This window comes from Salvelinus sp. IW2-2015, linkage group LG31 (genome assembly GCF_002910315.2).
Source record: "Salvelinus sp. IW2-2015 linkage group LG31, ASM291031v2, whole genome shotgun sequence".
NCBI classification, from domain to species: domain Eukaryota; kingdom Metazoa; phylum Chordata; class Actinopteri; order Salmoniformes; family Salmonidae; genus Salvelinus; species Salvelinus sp. IW2-2015.
Window position 1 is genome coordinate 17,990,249 of NC_036870.1, and position 25,154 is coordinate 18,015,402.

At 43.1% G+C, this 25,154-nt stretch overlaps 1 protein-coding gene across 1 annotated transcript; it reads right to left on the bottom strand.

Moving 5' to 3' along the window:
* Nucleotides 1-83: 83 nt before the first annotated feature.
* Nucleotides 84-24,815, bottom strand: col28a1a (collagen, type XXVIII, alpha 1a). The gene is made up of 36 exons (XM_023975730.1): nt 24,733-24,815; nt 24,018-24,144; nt 23,477-23,743; nt 23,227-23,247; nt 23,072-23,131; nt 21,952-22,005; nt 20,674-20,718; nt 20,550-20,576; nt 20,237-20,281; nt 19,906-19,950; nt 18,442-18,495; nt 18,263-18,331; nt 18,060-18,128; nt 14,442-14,510; nt 14,199-14,267; nt 13,873-13,941; nt 13,653-13,721; nt 13,447-13,515; nt 13,247-13,318; nt 12,958-13,026; nt 12,191-12,262; nt 8,705-8,773; nt 8,390-8,458; nt 8,201-8,269; nt 7,879-7,947; nt 7,636-7,704; nt 7,307-7,375; nt 6,088-6,156; nt 5,821-5,901; nt 5,695-5,730; nt 5,558-5,594; nt 5,024-5,250; nt 4,479-4,806; nt 2,946-3,088; nt 2,171-2,447; nt 84-909 (listed from the first exon to the last, which is right to left on the bottom strand). Exons 1-36 carry the CDS (start codon nt 24,813-24,815, stop codon nt 737-739), a joined length of 3,309 nt encoding a protein of 1,102 aa, XP_023831498.1. The 3' UTR covers nt 84-736.
* Between the last annotated feature and the right edge of the window lie 339 nt (nt 24,816-25,154).

A 25,154-nucleotide genomic window follows, 5' to 3' on the forward strand; every position in this document is an offset into this window, starting at 1 on the left:
TTTATTAAAACAAACATGTTTATTCTGTTGTGTGAGCTTCACATTTCCTTCTTTGCTTTTGTTGTACAATATTAAACAAAAATATATTTTACAGTCAAGTGTTCATTTTACAACTTACAGTAAAACAAAGGTTAACATGGTAGTTTGTTAATATGAAAATAGAAGTATCTACTTTATGTCTTCTACAGATTTCTGGAGGTCTCTGAAACTGAGAGAACTGGACTAAATACAGCACACACATACAGTAGATATGTCATTTTATGTCATGAGAATCCTGACCTGTGAGAATCTGTTCAGATCACAGGGTTTATGGTTTGGAAGTTATTAAGGTGTCTTTTTATTGGACAATTATTTGAAGCAACACAATGGGTAAAAACAATAGTGTGTGAAAATATACAAAATGTAAACAGGTTGAACATTTGTACAGTACAGGGGGTGGTTCACAGACTACATAAAGAACACAATAGAGAAATAGAGTATACAGGTCCTCTCTGGAGCATCAGTGTAGCAGTGCTGTCGTTCGCCTGAGCTTTGGTCGAACTGTAAGTAATAGAAAGCCTATGTCCCGATTCTCCACCCTTCTGCGAAGTATGCACTTACACACTCCCCATCCTCAGGAGAATTGGGACGCAGCCATAGATAGATAGGAGCCCATGTCCTCAGTGCATCCCTCTGACATTATCATTGGGGAATTTGCACACGGCCCTTCTCTCTTTAAACAAAGCACAACTGTCTGTTACGTGCGGACGCAAACGCTCCTGCACCCGGCCTCCGACTCAAACTGGTTTCCGTTACCCTGGCAACCTCCGTACCAGAACTGGGCGCAGGAGTTGGCTTCCGGGTCGTAGTACCACTTGACCACATACTGACGACACGGCCCAGGGTCCAACGGCTGTCTGCACCCCACCACTGGAACAGACAAGAGGTTTTTGTAATACTTTTTTATTTATTTATTTTTAGGGGGTAGATCTTTAATATTGCCGATAGATTGTAGCTTCCATCAATGTAATCGTCTGCATCATTTCCAATCGCCCATACATATATTTTTTCCTTTCTATTTTCCCCTAACCTTACCATCCCTCCCCTAACTGGAGTAAACTAATGGACAACAACTCTTAAGCTTCTCCTTCCAGATTATACATACTAAATAGATTTGATGGATACAGTATATGTTACAATAGTTATCTTTTGTTTGTTTTTAGTCCCATCCTTCAGCTCCACTCAACCCTCCCATCTATCTCTGAACACCATCCGGTTATGATTTCTGTTTGTCATATATTTTAACTGGACTGTGATGTTTCAGAAAAGTTCTGATTCTAAATGAAAGATAATTATTTTTTCTAAGAGTATTATATTATTGATCGATTGACTATGACCTTTTTAAATCACCCAGCAGCAATTCCTGAAGCTGCGACCAAAAAAAACTACATGTGGACAGTACCAAAACAAATGATCTAATGATTCTCGTCTCTTCTCTTCAGTATTTGTAAGACTTTATAAAGGCTTCTTCATCCTAATAACAAGTTATAAAGCATTACACTTGTTTTATAAATGCTTATAGGACTTTATACTTCAACACACATAGACTAACAGAGAGACAAACGGGTTAATACGTCTGTTTGTTGAAGATGTGATAACTGGTTTTGTAACATTATGACATACCCTGAACAAGTAAACAGATCTGGGTCTACCAGGTAACAGCAGGTAGCCTAGTGGTTAGAGCGTTGGACTAGGCAGGTAGCCTAGTGGTTAGAGCGCTGGACTAGGCAGGTAGCCTAGTTGTTAGAGCGTTGGACTAGGCAGGTAGCCTAGGGGTTAGAGCGTTGGACTAGGCAGGTAGCCTAGTGGTTAGAGCGTTGGACTAGGCAGGTAGCCTAGTGGTTAGAGCGTTGGACTAGTAACCCAAAGGTTGCTAGACCAGATCCCCGAGCTGACAAGGTAAAAATCTGTCGTTCTGCCCCTGAACAAGGCACTGTTCCTAGGCCGTCATTGTAAATAAGAATTTGTTCTTAACTGACTTTCCTAGTTAAATAAAGGATAAATAAATACCATAGACAAAACATTTCAAAGGAGTAAATGAGGAAATGTTTCCCAATCAATTGTTTGTACAGTTGAGATGTATCCTACATAATGTAATTTCTCAAATGGTCATTAAAAAAAAGAGACTCACCTGGTACAAAGATGTCTGGCAGAGGCTGGGTGGTCTTGGGGATGTACTGCCAGTTGGTGGGTGTCTGGGGCGTCTGGGGTCCCACCATAGAGATAACAGGGGGTTGCTGCCTCCCCCCTTGGCCCCCTGATGCTGCTGTCATGACATCTGGGAGCTTGTTCAGGGGTACCTCGAAGACCGATGTCTTGCCTGTGTCGATTTCATTCTCGTTGAAGCTGGGGGATTCTGGGGCCCATGAGGAGGGAGGGCTCTCAGTCTCAAATATTGGTGGTCCAGGCTGGAGAGGGAGAAATATACAAAGGAAGAAATATCAAATGACTACGCATTCCAGACATAGTGATCACTGCAGCAGTCATGGTAACAGACTGGATGTTAGAGTCTTACGCAGCTATTTACAGCCCTGTGTAGTTTGTTAGAGTGTAGTTTGTTAGAGTGTAGTTCGTTAATTTGAGTGTCATTTGTGTATTGGTATGATAATGTGAAATGTCTACTTTCATGTGGTTTTGGCCATTTGTTCGTCTTAAGTGTCTTAGTAAGTTCATCGTGTAAGTCCTACAAAATTCAAAAGGCACTCGCACATCTGAGCAATCTTTTTTGCAGGTGCATGGCAACAGTTGAACAGATGAAGTAAAAAGGAAACCGCACACTGCTCTTGATAGTATCACTGATATTTAATAAGCTTACGTATCGGCCTCACGGCCTTCGTCAGAGCTTTTGAAAGTGTGCGGTTTCCTTTTTCCTTCATCCCGTAAGTCCTGAAAGTGTTTTCTCTTACTCTTCTGTAATCGTTCTCAAAGTCGGGTATGCCCCCCCTGTCTGGGACTTCTCTGTAAACCTCAAGGGTGGGTATGGCGTTGGGGATGAAGAGGGTTCCATCGTTGTGCTCACAGATCTGGCTGAGCAGCGTACTCTCCAGGGCTGTGCCAAGACAGACAGTTTAAAAGACTGTAATCAACCTCAAGTTCATTTCAAGCTATTAAAGGATTATATAGTCCTCCAGGGAGTTTCAAAACATAGAACATCAATCATCACCAGTCAGAATGTTACTGGCCTGTTTCTCTAGATAGTGTACGGGAACTCCACTACTCGGTCATGTATATAACCCTTGGTTTAAACTTTAAAGAGCGACTGAACACGTCGATTGGCACGTGTGTTTTTCTGTTGCTCATTAGAAAAATTTGATTTCAGTCTTGGAGGTGTATTTTCTGACTGATTCTGCATTTGGTTAGTGATGTTTGTCCCCCATAAAACACTGTATACGGGGAAGCCCTCCTCAAAATCCGCAGAATGAAGCTAAGATACAGTAACTCAAGAAATTGAATTAATTTGGACATTTTTGCCGAGGATGTTTTACTTGCACAATTTTACATCTAACTAAGGTGTTTGGTGCAGTATTTCTCAAGTTAAATGTGTGACATGTTGTCTTATGTAAACAAAGTCAGAGCTGCTGGGCAGGTCTGTCTCACTGTCTATGCTCCATTTTAGACGAGACTGACTTTATGATCCAAATTATCCTATTTTGACTTAGTAATCAATTTTGACACTAGAATAACTGTTTCTGACTTATATCATTGAAACAGGACGTTTTCAAATGGATGTGTTGCTTTTTAAAGGCAGCCGTTCTTTAAAGTATCTTATGGCAGGGATGGCAGGCATCACGATTAAGGGTGACATTTTCCCAAATGTCATTTTCAAACAGGCCATGCAGTGAGCATAGTTGGGATGTGATGAAACATTATCTATAACACTTAAAGACTTTACAATACTGCAACTATAGTGACAGCGTTTTGTGCAATGCATTTTCACACTGTTTGTTTATACTCAAATACTTCAATTTTAAATATTCTATTTATATATAAAAGTTAATGCATTATCACGTTACTGTTATAAAGCAATTTTGGCACTGTTCTGTGCCGATCTACAGAAATCAAGATATCTCCTTCACAAACCCCTTAATGGGGCTCTTCAGTAGATTTGTTAGAATAGATCTGTTGTCTGTTCTTTTATCAATTTAAGCATATGTATTTAGATAGGCCGATGCCATTTACATGGATTTAATTTCGTATTGACTGCTATGACTGTGGATGTAAATAAAACCAAACTAGAACCATATACTAGGCAGAGTCTTGCACCTCATCTAGAGTCTTGCACCTCATTTAGAGTCTACAACTTCATCTAGAGTCTACAACTTCATCTAGAGTCTACAACTTTGTCTACAACTTCATCTAGAGTCTACAACTTCATCTAGAGTCTACAACTTCGTCTACAACTTCATCTAGAGTCTACAACTTCATCTAGAACCACATACTGGGCAGCATCATGAAGTCGTCGATCAGGTACATGTGTTCCTCGTCTGGGTCCGAGGCGATAGCGATCATCTCAGATTGGACCTCTGCGTACAGCGGGTCTTTCTTATTCACCACGCCGATGACAAACATCTCAATGCCGGCGGTGTGGGCCTCCCTGGCGGCGTCCTCGGGCTGCACTGCGTCACGCCGGTCTGCCTGCCCGTCGGTTAGTACCACGGCAACTTTACGAACACCGGGCCGCGAGGCCTGGAACAGCTGGTTGGCTCTCCCAATGGCACTACCCGTAAAGGTGCCCTCGCCCAGGTACGGCATCTTCCTCACCGCAGCCTGAGAGAAATTACACAGACAGATGATAGACACACCAGGGGATGAAAGAGTGAGTGTAATTACACCAGACAGAAAAAGGATACAGCAGAATAAACACAGATCTGCTTCAAGAATGTCTAGGCTTTAGCTCAGAGGGCTAATACAGTTGTGACGTGCAGGAGACCCGGGATTCGAACCCAGTCTGTGACAGGTACTCATCTGCTTCAATACTACTGACCTTGACGTCGTTCTGGCTGGACTGCTGCGTCAGACTGACCACCACTATGTCCACATGACTGTAGAGGACCACACCGATCCTGCTGGCCTCGCGGTTCACAGACACACGGTCAATCAGGGTGTTCACAAAGTCCTTGACCACCTCGAAGTTCTCCGGTCCAACGCTCTCAGAGCTGTCAATCACAAACACCAGCTCCAGAGGACTCTCTCTGCACTTCACACCACAGCCTGAGAACATAAACATAGAGACAGTCTATATCAATCAAATGTATTTAAAAAGTCATTTTTACATCCGCAGTTGTCACAAAGTGTTTTACAGTAACCTGGCCTAGAACCCAAAGAGCAAACAGAAGCACATTTGATTTATTCATGTTTATCTATTTAGCAAAGAATTGTCCAGCAATAGTAACAATTGCCACTGTTTTCCAGGGAGCTCTGTGCACAGTTCCTTAGAAAGAATAAATGTTGGCTAACACTTTAACAATGGTGTTTATGTTCTGTAGATATGTATAGTCAATGAGCTGTTTTAACTCACCACAACTTTCCCTGATAATTTTGATGACTTCCTCTCTCTGTGGGTGGAAGAGGAAAACATTTAAGATATTAAAATATGGTTGAGAGACATAACAAAGGTGCCATTATGAAACAGTATGGATTTTGTGCTCTACTCACTGTCAAGCCAGGATCTCCCTTCTCACCGGATTTGCCCTGCAAGTTTGAACACAGGTTAGCGATCAACATATAAATTAACCATGACATACGTTATTTTATAACCATGGGACCAGAAGATTATCATACCATGGGTCCTATAGATCCTGGCTCTCCAAATTCTCCATTGTCTCCTTTCTTCCCACGGTCTCCAAGAATCCCCCTGTCTCCCTGTGTACAGTAATATGACAACAGTATTGTTAAGAACATCAACAAGAACATTTATATTGAACAGCAAATGGTTGTGTGTCCATGTTGGAATTGAACCAGTCTGTGTGTTTGGCAGTTACAGTCCTGTGTGGCTCAAGCTGCTGGTTCAATTCCTGCAAGGATCAAAAGCATTGGTTAAGTTTGTACCTTTTCTCCTGGAAAGCCGTCCCCTGGAGGCCCCCGGGGGCCCATTGGCCCCTCGAACCCAGGCTCTCCCTGAATGTCGAAAAAAGACAAGACTAATGATTAATCATTGCTAATGTTAAATCAGCTCACAATACTGTATACAGCAGCACACAGAATATTGTACCACGTCAGATTGATAGTACCAAAACCAATTTTCCTCTGAACATACAGGTAGCTGCCAAAATAAAAGAAACACTTGAGTAAAAGTATATTGAAAGCAAGTGCTTCCACACAGGTGTGGTTCCTGAGTTAATTAAGCAATTAAAACATCCAATCATGCTTAGGGTCATGTATAAATACGTACAGTTGCCCATTGTCTTGGCTACCATGGCTAGAAGAAGCATAGGGGGGTTAAAGGGTGTGTGTCAGTCACCAGATCTCAACCCAATTGAATGGTTATGGGAGACTGAAGCTGCGCCTCAGAGAGCGTTTTTTCACCACCATCAACAAAATGGAATTTCTTGTGGAAGAATGGTGTTGCATCCCTCCAATAGAGTTCCAGACACGTATAGAATCTATGCCAAGGTGCATTGAAGCTGTTCTGGTGGCACGTGGTGGCTCAATGCCCTATTACCTGTACTTCCCCACTTGAACATAGCACAGTCTTTTGTTTCTGGGTCCATGAATGACATACTGCACTATAATTACATTGGCATTTAATTAGAATTGCAGTTGATATATTGTCACTATGACATAAGTATCCAATAAATCGTCACGCCCTGATCTGTTTCACCTGTCATTGTGATTGTCTCCACCCCCTCCAGGTGTCTCTTATTTTCCCCAGTATATTTATCCCTGTGCCAGTTCATCTTGTATGTTTTCCAAGTCAACCAGCGTTTTTCCTGTTCTCCTGCTTTTTGCTATTCTCCTTTTTCTAGTCCTCCCAGTTCTGACCCTTGACTGTTTCTTGATTCTGTACCCGCCTGCCTGACCTTTCTGCCTGCCTAGACCATGAGCCTGTCTGCCACTCCTTCTGGACTCTGATCTGGTTTTGACCTTTTGCCTGTCCACGACCATTCTCTTGCCTACTCCTTTGGATTAATAAACATTGTAAGACTCCAACCATCTGCCTCCTGTGTCTGCATCTGGGATTCGCCTTGTGTCATTATATAAATATCACACCATTATCATCATTATGATCATTATCTCAGGCCAGTCCAGTGTGATAATGAGGCCCTACCTTGGGCCCCTGGATCCCCTCTCCTGGGATTCCTGACAGACCAGGTGGACCTGGCTGACCCACAGAACCCTGCAAAACACAAACATTAGTTCAGTTCCACATTACAATTTTCAAAAAGAAACCTTTTATAAAGGACACTGGCATTGAAAAGAAACAAGAGATGTTGACAAAAGGTGTCTACAAGAAGATCTACAGCAGATGAAGGATCTAGGCTAGGGGGTAAAGGGTAGGGGCAAGGGGGTAGGGGCTACGCGATAGGGGATAGGGGGTAGGAGTAACAGGATGCAGGCTGTTTCTGAACTAATCCTGTGTTTCCAGTCATCACTAACCTTAAGTCCCAGCAGACCAATGCCAGGAGGTCCTGTGGGCCCTGGAAGTCCTGAAGAACCTCTGTCACCCTGAAACACAAACATAATATGAATTAATGTTTCATTGTACACATACAGTGCAGTATATACACTCATGAGAGAGAGAGAGAGAGAGAGTGTGTAAAACCATGCATGTAAAACTGTGATTCATTGTGTGAAGGATTAGAGTTAACATTGTGTGTATAAGGTAAGTTCAGCGCTTACCTTAGGGCCAGGTAATCCTTTCCCTTCAGGTCCCAACTCTCCTGGTTGCCCTGGCAACCCTGGGAGGCCCTGTTTATCAACAAGAACAAGACCGGGTTCATGTGTTGGGATTTCATTTTCAATGCATACTAAATCTCTTATGAAGGCTATGAGGATGCTATGTAACTTAATAAACAAGAGATACTGGCAAACGGAGTGTGCAGTTTTTATATTATATATATATATATTTCCCACACATCTGCAAGTAACTTCAGATACAGAGATACAGGGCTGGCGAACTAGACTAGGGTTTTTAAATAACTAGCAACATCAATAGTCCCACCTGAGGTCCTGTGTAGCCGTCTCCCTTCAACCCTGGTGGTCCAACAGGTCCAGGGTTCCCCCTCTCACCCTGGATGGGAGAGAAACACACACACAGAAAAATATGTGTCATTGTAGTACTAGCTTGCTGCCAAACCTTGGGAATAATGTAATAAAGCTAAGCTATGTTCTAGCTGTCCGTTGAGGTTACCTTCGGCCCAGCGATGCCCACTCCAGGGTCTCCTACAGGCCCAGACTGCCCCACTGGTCCAAGTTCGCCCTGTCAATGTGGACCATACGGTTTTAGTGCTGTGTATGACAGAGCATTAAATGCATGGGTGTGTTACTCAGTAGTCACTTTATCTGAGACCTGAAGACTTGAATTAGTTCCTAGAGTTAATGGCTAGGCTTTAGTTTACCGGGCTTATGGCGCACAGGGGACCAGGGTTTCCAACACAGGTCAAGAGCTGATATTTTTAAGACACTATGCTGTGTGTGTGTGTGTTTATATGTGTTTACCACTTACCTTTGACCCAGGTAGGCCCCTGCCAGGAGGACCTGGTAGACCCATCATTCCAAAACTGCCAGGCTCTCCCTGAACAGAAGAACAGACGTGAGATACATGACACCATGAACCTCACGGATGACAAACAAACAATAGCCAGGTAACTACAGCAAACACACGCAACCTGTTCCGCTGATATGTTGAACCAGCAGTCAAAAGTCACATCTCATATTATGAGCCAAATCTACTGTAAAGGAGTCTAATGGGAGTTTACTGATATTGCATTATAAAAAATATTGTTAAAAAAGACCTCTCATAGGGTAAACAAGCCTAAAGAGATGTAAAATACAGTTATGGGTGGGAGAGCTTACTGGTGTCGTTATAAAGCATATTGTTAATCTGTCTTCTTTATCCTTAATCAAACAATATCATACACCAGCTCCAATAAAGTAGTAACTCAAATAGTTTGTAAAGTAACATAAGCAATACTTATTTAAAAAAAATCTTTATTTAACTAGGCAAGTCAGTTAAGAACAAATTCATATTTTCAATAACGGCCTAGGAACAGTGGGTTAACTGCCTTGTTCAGGGGCAGAACGGCAGATTTTTACCTTGTCAGCTCGGGGATTCGATCTTGCAACCTTTCGGTTACTAGGCCAACGCTCTAAACACTAGGATACCTGCCACCTGTGTGCTTTGAAATCTGAGAATTATGCCATGAAGGCAAACACTGATAGTAAAACAAACTGCATTGTATTGAAGTGACTTGATGCGAATTGATGACACTTAAATGCAACCTGGTCTGAGAGTATTTCATATTATTTTGTACGTAAATCCGAGACACCCCAGATATACTGAACAAAAATATAAACGCAACATGCAACAATTTCAACGATTTTACTGTCTTAGAGTTCATATAAGGAAATCAGTCAATTTAAATAAATAAATTAGGCCCTAATCTATGGATTTCACATGACTGGGCAGGGGTGCACCCAATGTGGAGCGAGGCCCAGACAATCAGAATCAGTTTTTCCCCACAAAAGTGCTTTATTACGGACAGAAATGCTCCTCAGTTTCATCAGCTGTCTGGGTGGCTGGTCTCAGGCAATCCCACATGTGAAGAAGTCAGATTTGGAGGTCCTGGGCTGGCGTGGTTACAAACGTGTTTTGCGTTTGTGAGGCCGGTTGGACGTACTGTCAAATTCTCTAAAACGACGTTGGAAGTGGCTTATGGTAGAGAAATGAACATTCAATTCTCTGGCAATAGTACTGGTGGACATTCCTGCATGCTAATTGCACGCTCACTAAAAACTTGAGACATCTGTGGCATTGTGTTGTGTGACAAAACTGCACATTTTAGTGTCATTTTATTGTCCCCAGCACAAGGTGCAACTGTGTAATGATCATGCCTTTTAATCAGCTTCTTGATATGCCACACCTGTCAGGTGGATGGATTATCTTGGCAAAGGAGAACTGATCACAACAGCAATGTAATTTTTTTATTTCACCTTTATTTAACCAGGTAGGCCAGTTGAGAACAAGTTGCGACCTGGCCAAGATAAAGTAAAGCAGTACGACAAAAACAACAACACAGAGTTACACATAAACAAACGTACAGTCAATAACACAAAATAAAATAAAAATAGAAAAATCTATGTACAGTGTGTGCAAATGTAGAAGAGTAGGGAGGTAGTCAATAAATAGGCAGTAGAGGCAAAAATAATTACAATTTAGCATTAATACTGGAGTGATAGATGTGCAGATGATGATGTGCAAGTAGAGATACTGGGGTGCAAAAGAGCAAGAGGGTAAGTAAAATTATGGGGATGAGGTAGTCGGGTGCTATTTACAGATTGGCTATGTACAGGTACAGTGATTGGTAAGCTGCTCAGACAACTGATGCTTAAAGTTAGAGGGAGATATAAGACTCCAGCTTCAGAGATTTTTGCAATTCGTTCCAGTCATTGGCAGCAGAGAACTGGAAGGAAAGGCGGCCAAAGGAAGTGTTGGCTTTGGGGATGACCAGTGCAATGTACCTGCTGGAGCGTGTGCTACGGGTGGGTGTTGCTATGGTGACCAGTGAGCTGAGATAAGGCGGGGCTTTACCTAGCAAAGACTAACATTGTGCACAAAATTTGAGAGAAATAAGCTTTTTGTGCATATGGAACATTTCTGAAAACTTTCATTTCAGCTCATCAAACATGGGACCAACACTTTATTTATATTTTTGTTCGGTATAGTACGATATGTTACGTTTCGTATGGTATGTATTAATTTGGGGATGTCCATCATCCATTTAGTATGATATGTTCCGACTTACAATTCCTGTGATATGTTACAAATTCCAATTTGTTGTGGTTAACGTTAGCTGGGTGGCTAGGTGGCTAACGATAACGTTAGCTAGCTGGCTAACATTAGCTAGGTGAGGAGTTAGGGGTTAGGGTTAAGGTTAGGAGTTAGGCTAAAGGGTTATGGTTAGGGTTAGTTAAAAGGGTTAAGGCTAGGGTTAGGGGAAGGGTTACGTAAGTAGCTGCAAAGTAGCTACAAAGTAGTAAGTAGTTGAAAAGTTGCTAATTAGCTAAAATGAGATTCGAACACGCAACCTTTGGGTTGCTAGATGTTCTCATTATGCACTGACCAATCCACTACGACCAACCATCCTCCTTTCGTTTTTGCTTTAAGTAACCTTCTGCCTTCTGTAACCATACCAAACATAACATATCATCCTAATTTGAGTGTCCCCGGATTTACTTTACTATGTTACGTCTAGTCTATGAGACCAGACTTTAAATTTGTAGTGATGGAATACAATGGTTGCTGGCTTCTTGTCAATGCTTCTGGGAACCATTGAGGAAACAGAGCACATATTTGGAGTTTAGGCAAACGTTTGCATAGAGGGCCTGATTGAAAACGTAGATAGGCACAACTTAGACTTTCTTGATGTCAATGGGAGACTTGCTTAAAAATGCGTGAAGATCTCAAGTCAGAATACCACCCAGACTGAACATGAAGTTGAAGAATTCCAAGCAGCATTCCATTAATGTAACTTGAACCCTGACATTCCTTAACATCTAACTACAGCAGGGATGATGGGGGTGGTGTCCACAAAAAAATCACATTTTGCCATGGGACGTAGAGAAAATGTTGCCATTTTAAAGCAAGTTTGCGTCAATTCGACACATTTTGCCATGGGGAGGAAAGAAAATGTGCAGTTTTACAGCTAATTTCCTGCAATTCTACACATTTTTGCCATAGGGTGGAGACAAATGTTTGCAGTTTTTAATATGATAACTGATGATCAATGGGGGTAATTTGACCATGTATACTACAAGTTTAGATATCTGGCCACTAGACTAACTTACCAATCTAAAACATGTTAGCTGACATGGGCTAATTGACTGGTTGCTGATGGGCAACCAAATTTCGAAATTACACCTTGTTCGATGAGAGTGCAGGGGACCACTTTTTAAGGGTATGCACAAACTAAGAAGTGTGGCTTTAACATACCTTGGCTCCTGCAGGTCCCACGGGCCCTGGCGATCCTGGTAGTCCCCTCACCCCCCGGTCACCTCGATCACCCTGTAGATAAACACACAAGTGAAATCATTCAAAAAATGTAATGTTGATACAAAGACAGAGAAAGTATGTACCAACCTATGATGTGCATACCATAGAGCTATGGTCTAAAGTAGTGCACTATATAGGGAATAGGGTACTATTTGGGATGCTGACACTGTCAGGATTCTCTGGAATGCAGCAATACTGTGTTTGCACTTCCGTTTCCAATGCAGGTGCCATTCATATCTTATATTTTGATGTATAATATTGCTTGGAATTGCTTTTCAAAGGTGAAGCACCGGTCAGGGAGTCTAGTTGTATTGGATAAAGACTTTGTGAAAATGTTCAGTAAATGTTTATTCATCCAGCCTGATCTATACGGCATGTTTAATATTGCGGTAATGATGCAGATTTCTCTGTTGTCACACCCTCCCTTTGACCGGTAAACTTACTCAACTCAATTGTGTAAGGCCCAGTGCATTATTTGTCCATCCTGTACTTTGAAGGTTGACCATTCAGGAAGTCCTCTCCTGTATTGCTTAAGGTGGAGTTTAATAATCGGTCAGACTCCTATACTGGACGCAGGTAATCCTGTGTTTAACGTAGGTGTATGTAGGTATGCCAGCACTACAGTACCAAAGGTTTCTATAGGACTATGGGTGGTTGTCTGGGTAAACATTCTAGATCCCCCAAATCTTCAAAAAATAGAACTCTACCTTTTCTCCAGGAATTCCTTTCCCAGGCTCACCCTCTATCCCTCGCAGTCCTGGCAAACCAATCTCACCCTGTTTCAAGACATCAAGGAGAATATAAAAATGCAGACAATGAACAAGTTAGCAAATGAACTATTTCAAATGTCTGTGCTCTGTGCGTTTGCGTGTGCATTTTATAGCAGTTGGACAAATAAAGATTACTTAAAACTTTAGAGCAAATCATTCCTGACTTTACACTTTAAATATACAATGGGGCCCAATGAACTTTGGCCTCCTTTGACCCCTTAGTTACCTTAGGTCCGACCGCTCCATCTTCTCCGGGTATACCAGGTATCCCAGAAGATCCGTCAGGTCCTGGTTCACCCTGGAGACGACCAAAGACCAGACACTCACCTCCACATTCAACACCTGCTCATCTCAGCTGTACATACAGTGAATGTATATAATATCCGGTGTTGTATATTTCATTGGGGACCTTTGCCATCAACTCACCTTTGACCCTGGCTCCCCGACTCCTCTCTCTCCCTGTGGTCCGTGCTCTCCTGGGAAGCCCTGGTCACCCTGTGGAGAAGACAACTGGATCAGTCCCTGATTAGATGTGAAGAATGAAAACCAGCAGTACTACGGACCTCATGGTCTGGATTTGAGTAAGGGGGCAATGTACCATGTCACCCACCACCATATTTAGTTCCACCCACCTTTGGGCCGACTATTCCCAGCCCTGGTGGCCCCCGAGGGCCGGAAGACCCAGATGGACCACTGTCTCCCTGCAAGGAGAGAGAGGGACAGAGATTAGTCAGTTTAGTTATAATTGAGTGATAAAAAAACCCAGAATGTCAGTTGGATTCAAATTGAAATAGTGGAACACAGTGGAAACAGTAGAACAGTGGAAACAACGGAATAATTTAATAGGCCTGCCTTTTCTCCTTGGATCCCTGCACCTGGAAAACCCACCAATCCTGGTAAACCTGGAGCTCCTGTGTTTCCCTGGAGGTCAGAAGTTAGAGGATCAGGGGATAAGAGGTAATCCCTTAGTGCAGGGGTTCCCAAATGTTTTTTTTGCTTCTGGGCCCCTTTTATGATAGCAACTTCATCAGGGACCCTGTCATAATATCAGAACACAGTGCTTCTGCAGTGCATGGCCGGACTTACCAAGTCTCGGCCCCTGGGAATTAACATTTAAAAGGCCCCCCTCTTGGCATCAGAGAGACAATTTTGATGGTTTAGGTTCAGGGCCAACATACCTTGTCACCTTTGAACCCTGAACCCGGGGTGCCGCGGGTGCCCTTAGGACCCTCGTAACCCCTGTCACCCTGAAACACATAATACACCCTGAGCCATTAGCTAGGTACACACTTTACTGAATAAATAAAGATATGTGATTCCTACATGTCATATCTCACGTACAGCACACTATAGCCTACACATACAGAACATATCCAAGCTAGACTATTCAGTGGTATGAACAGCTAGTGACGGTGTCTCACCTTAGGCCCTGGTAGACCCTCTCCTGGGAACCCTTGTGTTCCCTGAACCCCTGGAGGACCAATTGGACCCTAGTAGACATAATAAAGAGGATAAAAATGACTTAAATCCGTCAGCAAAGAGCAAAGCTCAATTATTAACAATATGTCTCAACCTAGTGGATATCCTGGCACACTGCAGGGTAATTCTACAATTTTATTTTTATTTTTATTTAACTAGGCAAGTCAGTTAAGAACAAATTCTTATTTACAATGACGGCCTACCAAAAGGCAAAAGGCCTCCAAAAGGACAAAACACATCACAACAAGAGAGACAACACAACACTACATAAAGAGAGACCTAAGACAACAACATAGCAAGGCAGCAACACATGACAACACAGCATGGTAGGAACACAACATGGTAGCAACACAAAACATAGTACAAACATTATTGGGCACAGACAACAGCATAAAGGGCAAGAAGGTAGAGACAACAATACATCACACAAAGCAGCCATAACTGTCAGTTAGAGTGTCCATGATTGAGTCTTTGAATGAAGAAATTGAGATAAAACTGTCCAGTTTGAGTGTTTATTGCAGCTCGTTCCAGTCGCTAGCTGCAGTGAACTGAAAAGAGGAGTGACCCAAGGCTGTGTGTGCTTTGGGGACCTTTAACAGAATGTGAATAGCAGAACAGGTGTTGTATGTGGAGGATGAGGGCTGCAGTAGATATCTCAGATAGGGGGGAGTGAGGCCTAAGAGGGTTTTATAAATAAGCATCAACCAGTGGGTCTTGCGACGGGTATACAGAGATGACCAGTTTACAGAGGAGTATAGAATACAGTGATGTGTCCTATAAGGAGCATTGGTGGCAAACCTGAAGGCCGAATGGTAAAGAACATCTAGCCGCTCGAGAGCACCCTTACCTGCCGATCTTTAAATTATGTCTCCGTAATCTAGCATGGGTAGGATGGTCATCTAAATCAGGGTTAGTTTGGCAGCTGGGATGAAAGAGGAGCGATTACGATAGAGGAAACCAAGTCTAGATTTAACTTTAGCCTGCAGCTTTGATATGTGCTGAGAGAAGGACAGTGCACCGTCTAGCCATACTCCCAAATCATTTTATGAGGTGACTATCTCAAGCTCTAAACCCTCAGAGGTTGTAATCACACCGTTGGGGAGAGAGGCATTCTTCTTACCAAACCATATGACCTTTGTTTTGGAGGTGTTCAGAACAAGGTTAAGGGTAGAGAGAGATTGTTGGACACTAAGAAAGCTTTGTTGTAGAGGGCTATGTCAAGCAAGCGTTGACGTAAGAAAGATATCTTGTCACGCCTGCTCCCGCTCTTCCTCCCCCTGGCGCTCGAGGGCACCAGGATCCCCAGCATTATGCACTCAAGCAACCATCAGTACGCACACCTGCCTTCCCCCCGTCGCACGCATCAGCGATCATTGGACTCACGTGGACTCAATTACTTGTGTCATTACCTTCTCTATATCTGTCTGTTCCCAAGCTCTGTTCCCTGCTTCGGGATTGATTGGTATATGTCCGTGTTACCCGTGTTCTGACGCTGTTCCTGTCGTGTTCTATGCCTGTTTGCCAGGCTCCCACACCCCTGCCGGTTCGCGGGGAGTTTACCCCCAGCCGGTTTGCCCAGCTCTCATGTCTCCACCGGCTCGCCCAGGTGGGACGCCGGGTGGCGCCCCCTAGAGGGGAGTTTCTGTCACACCTGCTCCCGCTCTTTCCCTCTGGCGCTCGTGGGTGCCAGGCTGCCCTGCATTACGCACTCCTGCCATCATCATTTACGGACACCTGCCTTCCCTCGTCACGCGCTTCAGCGATATTGGAGTCACCTGGACTCACTCAATCACCTGTTTATTACCTCCCCTATATTTGTCAGTTCCCCAGCTCTGTTCCCCGCTGCTGCATTGTTTGTCATATGTCTGTGTTACCCGTGTGCTGATGCTGTTCCTGTCTTGTTCTATGTCTGTTCCCGAATAAATGTCTGACTCCCCGTACCTGCTTCTCTTGTCCGGCGTCGGCCCTTACATACAGTTGAAGTACGAAGTTTACATACACTTAGGTTGGAGTCATTCAAACTTGTTTTTCAACCACTCCACAAATTTCTTGTTAACAAACTATAGTTTTGTCAAGTCGGTTAGGACATCTACTTTGTGCATGACACTAGTAATCTTTCCAACAATTGTTTACGGGCAGATTATTTCCATTATAATTCACTGTATCATAATTCCAGTGGGTCAGAAGTTTACATACACTAAATTGACTGTGCCTTTAAACAGCTTGGAAAATTCCAGAAAAGGATGTCATGGCTTTAGAAGCTTCTGATAGGCTAATTGACATAATTTGAGTCAATTGGAAGTGTACCTGTGGAAGTATTTCAAGGCCTACCTTCAAACTCAGTGCCTCTTTGCTTGACATCATGGGAAAATCAAAAGAAATCAGCCAATTAAAAAGTCTGGTTCATCCTTGGGTGCAATTTCCAAACGCCTGAAGATACCACGTTCATCTGTACGAACAATAGTACGCAAGTATAAACACCATGGGACCACGCAGCCGTCATACCGCTCAGGAAGGAGACGCGTTCTATCTCCTAAAGATGAACGGACTTTGGTGCGAAAAGTGCAAATCAATCCCAGAACAACAACAAAGGACCTTGTGAAGATGCTGGAGGAAACAGATACAAAAGTATCTATATCCACAGTAAAACAAGTCCTATATCGACATAACCTGAAAGGCCGCTCAGCAAGGAAGAAGCCACTGCTCCAAAACCGGCATAAAAAAGCCAGACTACGGTTTGCAACTGGGAACAAAGATCGTACTTTTTGGAGAAATGTCCTCCGGTCTGATGGAACAAAAATAGAACTGTTTGGCCATAATGATCATCATTATGTTTGGAGTAAAAAGGGGATGCTTGCAAGCTGAAGAACACCATCCCAACCGTGAAGCACGGGGGTGGCAGCATCATGTTGTGGGGTGCTTTGCTGCAGGAGGAACTGGTGCGCTTTACAAAAAGATGGCATTATTAGCAAGGAAAATTATGTGGATATATTGAAGCAACATATCAAGACATCAGTCAGGAAGTTAAAGCTTGGTCGCAAAAGGGTCTTCCAAATGAACAATGACCCCAAGCATACTTCCAGAGTTGTGACAAAATGGCTTAAGGACAACAAAGTCAAGGTATTGGAGTGGCCATCACAAAGCCCTGACCTCAATCCCATAGAAAATGTGTGGGCAGAACTGAAAAAGTGTGTGCGAGCAAGGAGGCCCTCAAACCTGATTCAGTTACACCAGCTCTGTCAGGAGGAATGGGCCAAAATGCACCCAACTTATTCTGGGAAGCTTGTGGAAGGCTACCTGAAATGTCTGACCCAAGTTAAACAATTTAAAGGCAATGCTACCAAGTACTAATACTGGGAATGTGATGAAAGAAATAAACACTAAAATACATCATTCTTTCTACTATTATTCTGACATTTCACATTCTTAAAATAAAGTGGTGATCCTAACTAACCTAAGACAGGGAATTGTGAAAAACTGAGTTTAAATGTCTTTGGCCAAGGTGTATGTAAACTTCCAACTTCAACTGTATCTAGCCATAACGAATATTGTGAACTTACCGGCAGTCCTGGTTCACCCATACCCATGGGACCGGTGGGTCCAGGCCTTCCCTGGTTTCCCTTATTGCCCTGGGATACAGAAGAAATTAGGATTAGAGTCTGAAAGATCATTAGAGGGATTACTAGAGAGATCACTAGAGAGATTGCATGACAGAAAATAGGCAGAAGTAACGCCTCCAAAAATAAAGAATATCTAAACTAACTTTAGGTCCAGGAAAGCCGATGCCAGTATCCCCTGGAGGTCCTGTCACTCCACCAGGTCCACGGTCACCCTGGAAAGAGAGGGGCGTCATTCACTTTACCCCATTTTCCTCAATACATTTTAGCTGTATTTTTATCTAGAACATTTCCGGAGGTATTGGAAGTTTAACGTCATCCTTACTTTAGGTCCTACAAGTCCTTCAGGGCCCTGGTCCCCAGGACCTCCACTAAGACCCTGCAACAGAGACAAGAAAACACCTTGGTCAATGCCTGAATTTAAATAATCTGCAGTAGACTAAATTCACAGGGCTTTGAGTTTTTCCTGGATAGAACCCCCCCACCCCCCTAACTTATTTTGTAATTGGAAATGCGTGTGAGCCGCGATGTGTGAGTTATCCCAAAGTAAGCTTTAGTTTCACATTATCTGGTCAATGTTATGGTATGGCAAACAGATCATGTATAGTTTGGAGGGTCAGGGTGTGGTCAATCAAATGATGTTTCCACTAGCCTCATCCTCCTTAATTCTACAATTATTTGCATAGGGACTCCCTAGTCCTCATGGGAACATGATCTAGAACCAGGACTAAAATTGAAATCTAAAAACCACCACCGTATTCAGGTGATGGACTGCTGTTGTCATGCTAACGCAGGAGGGGCGTGAAAAGCGTTTAAGGAGGAATTAAAGGGCGTGGATAATGTGCCGAAACACTAATCCTGCAGGACAATAGTCTGGTGGGAGATAATAAACTGCAGGCTTGGAGGGACTGCTTTAGTTAGGCTCCATTATGGCGGGATAAGGACTAAGCCAGGACTCACATTCCATAAGTGCAGACTGGGAGAAGAGCTTCATACTCAGTGTGCATCTCCATGAGATACTGATGGTTCCAGTGGAGGGTCAGATGTAGGGGTGTAGACACAGGAATCGTTCAATTTGACCACTCACTCATTCACACACAGGTATGAATGGGCAGAGTGTTGTGTGAGGAGTGGGATTCTTCCAAATGTATAAAGCCATGGGGATTTCTTCTCAGTACGTAAATCGAAGACATTAATTTAGAACACATGCAAGTACATATACTGGATTCTAAAGATACTCAGGGCCTTATTCAATTAAACCTAGTTGTTTTACTGTTTCCAGCAGAGGAGGCTGGTGGGGAGAGCTATAGGAGGACGGGATCATGGTAATGGCTGCAATGGAATATTGCAACGGAGTCAAACACATCACACATATGGAAAACACGTTTGACTCCGTTCCATCGATTCCATTCCATGCATTACAATTAGCCGTCTTCCTGTAGCTCATCCCACCAGCCTCCTCTAGTTTCCAGGGTAAGTCAAATATAATATTTTCCCCTTACAGTGCTAAAGTGTGTTCGAAAGAATTGATATGAAGATGAGTTTTCTTTTTGTTTCACAAGCAGTACAGACATAATGACTTTGACTTATCCCTGGGACTTGGCTATCTATTTTGATCTATTTTGTAGGGCCCCAAGTCTGTATCGACAACCAAACAAACATTGTCTGAGGCCTCTGGGAAAAACCATTGATCTGCATGTCTCCAAAATGACCATGCCACCACCATATTGACCATATTGTTCGCTGTAACATATGGACAATAAAGTTGTATTATATTATATTGAGTCACCTGCTCTCCTCTGGGTCCCCGAGGGCCTGGAGGTCCGTCTGGCCCCTGTGGGAACAGGTCACAGTCAGGCGGGGAAGAGGGACATAACAACCTATTGAGGTTGCAGCCAAAAGTCACAAGAACTTTAAAAGGACATGTGCAACTCTCACTCCCAGCTACAAGCTTGCAAGCTGTTGAGTCTAGCATATAGCTCTCTCTTCACAATGCAGTTAATCCTTAGTCAGCAATTCATCCGAATGCACTGAGCAGCAGTTATTGGGAGGATAGCCATTTACAATGAACAGAGCAGAGACATGGAGAGAGCTGAGAGAGTCATTCATAAAAAACCTACTTGATCTCCCTTCATCCCGGGGACGCCGCACTCGCCTCTTTCCCCCTGGAAGACATTTTAATCAGAGAAGACTGGATTTTGACTGCGCTGAGCGTTTTAAACCGTGGCGTGCCAGAGGACCAGGGTACTGATTAAAACTGATGTTATCTAGCTAGCATGTAGTGTAGAACAAACACTACAGTCTACTGTTTGTTGTCAGGGTAGCATGGGGATCTTGACCAGCTGTTTCACTATGATTCAGTATCTAATCCATCATGGGTCAATTATCTTTGCACAATTAATTTACGATCACCAAGTAGTACTGGTATCTCACCTTTTCCCCTCTAGTGCCGGGCCGACCCTAAAACAACAGGAGAGTTCTCAATAAAAATCTATACATAAGTTATAAGTCAACAATATACCTGTATAGATTGTTTTAGTCATCTATGCTACAGTACCTCGATACCCTCCATCCCAGGCCTTCCGTTGATACCAGGTTCCCCCTACAGTGACACCAGAGATCAGACAGTGAATGCATCCATATATCCATCAACGTATTTAAAAACATTCCAACGAACATCAACATATATAAAAACATACCAACGAACATCAACGTATATAAAAACACATTTCAGACGAACTCAACGTATATAAAACAATTCCACCGAACATCAACGTATAAAAAACGTTCCAACGAATAACACGTATTTAAAAACATCTCAACGACATCACGTATATAAAACATTATCAACCGAAATTATCACGTATATAAAAACATATCAACGAACATCAACATATACAAAAAACTTCCAACGCAACATCAAACATCATATATAAAATTTCCAAGACATCAACTATAAAAACATTCCAACGAACATCAACTCGCATATAAAAACATTCCAACGAACATCAACGTATATAAAAACATCCAACGAACATCAACGTATATAAAACATTCAACGAACATCAACGTATTTAAAACATTCCAACGACATCAACGTATATAAACATTCCAACGAACATCAACGCAGTATTAAAACATCCAACGAACATCAACGTATGTTAAAAACTTCCAACGACATCAACGTATTTAAAAACATTCCACGAACATCAACGCATATAAAACATTCCAACGAACATCAACGTATATAAAACATTCCAACGACATCAACGTATTTAAAAACATTCCAACGAAATCACCAACTTAAACAATCCACGACATCAACGATATAAAACATTCCAACGAACATCACGTATATAAAACACTTCACGAACATCAAACGATATAAAAACATTCCAACGAACATCAACGCATATAAAACATTTCAACGAACATCAACGTATATTAAAAACATTCCAACGAACCATCACTATATAAAAACATTTCAACGAACATCAACGTATTAAAAACATTCCAATGAACATCAACGTATTATAAAACTTCCAACGAACATCAACGTATTAAAAACATTCCAACGAACACCAACGTATAATAAAAACATTTCCAACGAACATCAAGTATGTAAAACATTCCAACGACAACATCAACGTATTTAAAAACATTCCAACGAACATCAACGTATATAAAAACATTCCAACGAACATCAACATATATAAAAACATTCCAACGAACATCAACGTATGTAAAAACATTCCAACGAACATCAACACTGCATTCTTTCTGTCACTACAAATGAACATGGTGGGATTATCTCAGGACAAAACGAAGAACTTACATGAAATCCTTTTGGACCGGGAGTACCGTCAGATCCAGGCTGGGCTGATTTCCCCTGCAGATTTCAAAGGAATGGAGAGATCATTCCATCAGAGGATAGAATGGACAGATCGTTGGACAGAATGTGACTTTTTGGGGCCCTTTTTCATCCCTGGTTGTTCCCATAACATCCCCATAGTGTGTGTAGATTTGTGCGTACAGTAGGTGACCGTGGTCGTTGGGTGCATGTCCCTGTCTATGCTCTTCCTGTGACCTCTCTATGTATTATCAGCCTCAAACCTTAAGTGGTAGCCTATACAACCTCAGTCAACTCAATAGTGTCAGGGGCCTCTGTACCTTATAACCTCAGTCAACTCCCTAACACCCTAATGCTCATCCCCTCCCTGTGTGTTTGCCCACATCAATCTCCTATCCTTGACCACTGCTTCCAGCCAAAAAGCCTCTCTTCAAAAGGCCTGCTAGTCAAAACACACAAAGTCCCACTACACTATTCTTTTATTTTACGCCATGACCCTTCGACCCCTCGCACAGTACAGGCTTGCTACACACGCAGTGTCGGAAACACTTCCTACTCTTTGATGTGATGCCCAGGACCACTCTTGTATACACAGAGGCCAGATACACCTCATCCTATTCACAAAGAGGCCAGATGCCCCTGCTATGAGCACCTGCTATGAGTATTCAGGGGTGTTACAGGGGTGTTGAGCAGTTTAGGGTGGGTTAGGGACAGGGGGGCTATGACTGGAAAAGCCCCTGGTTGCATACAAAAGGATATGTAGGGGGGTTACAGCCCATGGTTGTCCAACTGGTGAACATGCCAGCAATAACACAGGCCTGAGGATTACTGCTCCTCTGTACTGCAGAGTAAACCACTGTCAACCTGGACACATCAACCTGGACACATGAGGTCAATTCATCAAACCAGTCAGTGCTTTTCAATGACGAAAATTGGAATTAAAACGTCAGTGTACTTCCTGAATTGAATGAATTGACAAAAGACAGAAGAGAACAACAAATCAAAACTGAAGAAGAGTTATAGCGTATGGTATGTACTGGCTACTAGAGGATGCTTTTGAGCAAAAACAAGAATGGGTTAGACGATGAGACAGAAGTGGACTCACTGGGCTTCCAGGGGGACCTCTTTCTCCTTTATCACACAGACAGGACTTCGGCTGTGGGCACTGGAACCAAGAGAAGCAACATTTGAGTATACACCTCAGAGATAGTCATCTTTACATTCCAAATGGATGGTTACAAGAAAAAGAGACATACTTACCCCTGTGTTGACAAGCGCGTTCTAAAAAAGAAGAAATAACAGCGCTTTATATTTTGATAGCTCACACTTAGGTGCTCAGTAATGTACATGTTTAAATTGAGCCATTTTAATCCTGGTTAGGTAACTCACTGCGAGAGCCCTACTGATTTGGGATTTAGGGGGTGAAGGAAAACATAAACATCTAGAAGTGTATGGCAATGTCAAGACATGTTGGCATCCTTGAGGACAGCTCACTCCCACCACCACTCACCAGTTCTCTGAAAAGTTTATCCTCCAGCAGGTTGTCTGTAAGGCTGAGGACGTGCTGCTGTGGCGGGGCGCTGGCTATGGAACGTAACCTGACATTGGTGGGCATATCCCTGGGTAGACCCGACAGCCCGATGGTGAACAGACGAATGTTGTGGTTCTTGGCCTCGGATGCGGCGGTCACAGCACTGGGGCTACGGGGATGGTCCACGCCGTCAGTCATCAGCAACATCACCCTCAGGCTGTTGGCCGCTGTCTCACGGCTAAACATCTGGGTGTTATAATCATTTGATTGTACTTTGGTATTGGGTCTAATACTTGTTTTTTGGTGTGGTGCAATTTGTTCTCAATTGGGTTTACTTTTTGAATAGTCCTCTATGAATAATCCAACTATCAACAAACTTTCATTTGTAACCCTATTGGCTTGGGGCTAGGACTGTTAGTGGATAGTTAGTTGAACGGTTAGTTGATGGTTAGTTTAACATCCATCAACCATCTGCAAGGGACAATCCAAATAAAGTGCAACTAGATAATGATATGCAGACCTGTGTAGCGTTAGTGATGGCGTAGGCTGAGTAGGTTCCGTGTCCGATGTAGGCCATGGACGCCACTCTGCTCTGGAACACATCCACATCCTGCCAGTCCCGGAAGTTGTGCTCCAGAGAAACAGAACTAGGAGGAGAAGAAAAAGAAGAAGAAGATGGAGAGCAGTTAAATCTAGAGACGTTAGATGGAGAGCAGTTAAATCTAGAGACGTTAGATGGAGAGCAGTTAAATCTAGAGACGTTAGATGCTTCTGTGACTAGGTGGTGTGGTGTGTGTGTGTTGTGTGTGTGTGTGGTGTGTGGTGTGTGTGTGTGTGTGTGTGTGTGTGTGTGTGTGTGTGTGTGGTGTGTGTGTGGTGTGTGTGTGTGTGTGTGTGTGTGTGTGTGTGTGTGTGTGGTGTGTGTGTGTGTGGTGTGTGTGGTGTGCGTGTGTGTCTGTTGTGTATCTGTGTGTGTTCTGAATTAGGAGAAGTTGTCTCAAACTCATGTTTGGTTGTTCTAGGCTGAGCTGCTGGACAAGAGATCAAGATGAGGAAGTTGTGGAGCTGTTGCTCCTCGTGTTGGTACTAACACACACAGCCAGGGTTCAGGGCAGGAGGAGGAAGGGCCAGAGAGACGACAACCAGGTCCTCAAAATGAAGGAAAGTAAGTGGTTTCATTCATTAATTAATTTATATAATTTTATTAATTCATTCTCATGTATTCATTCACTCACCTGCAATCCTCTCCACCCTGTCTCTCTTTCCATCCCCCTCTCTCTCCCCCTCCCAATAGTTCTGATCTGCCAGTGGAGATCATGTTCATCCTGGACAGCTCAGAGAAGGCTAAGGTGCTGCTGTTTGAGAAGCAGAAAGACTTCGTCCTGCGTTTCAGCACGCGGCTCATGCAGATCCAGGCAGCAGGTTGGAGACTGAGGTTGAGGCTGGCTGCACTGCAGTACAGCAGGTTGGTACTGTAGAGGTTAGAGGGATGAGGCTGACTGTGCTGCAGTACAGCAGGTTGGTACTGTAGAGGGTTAGAGGGATGAGGCTGGCTGCCTGCAGTACAGCAGGTTGGTACTTGTAGAGGTTAGAGGGATGAGACTGGCAGCGCTGCAGTACAGAGGTTGGTACTGTAGAGGTTAGAGGGATGAGCTGA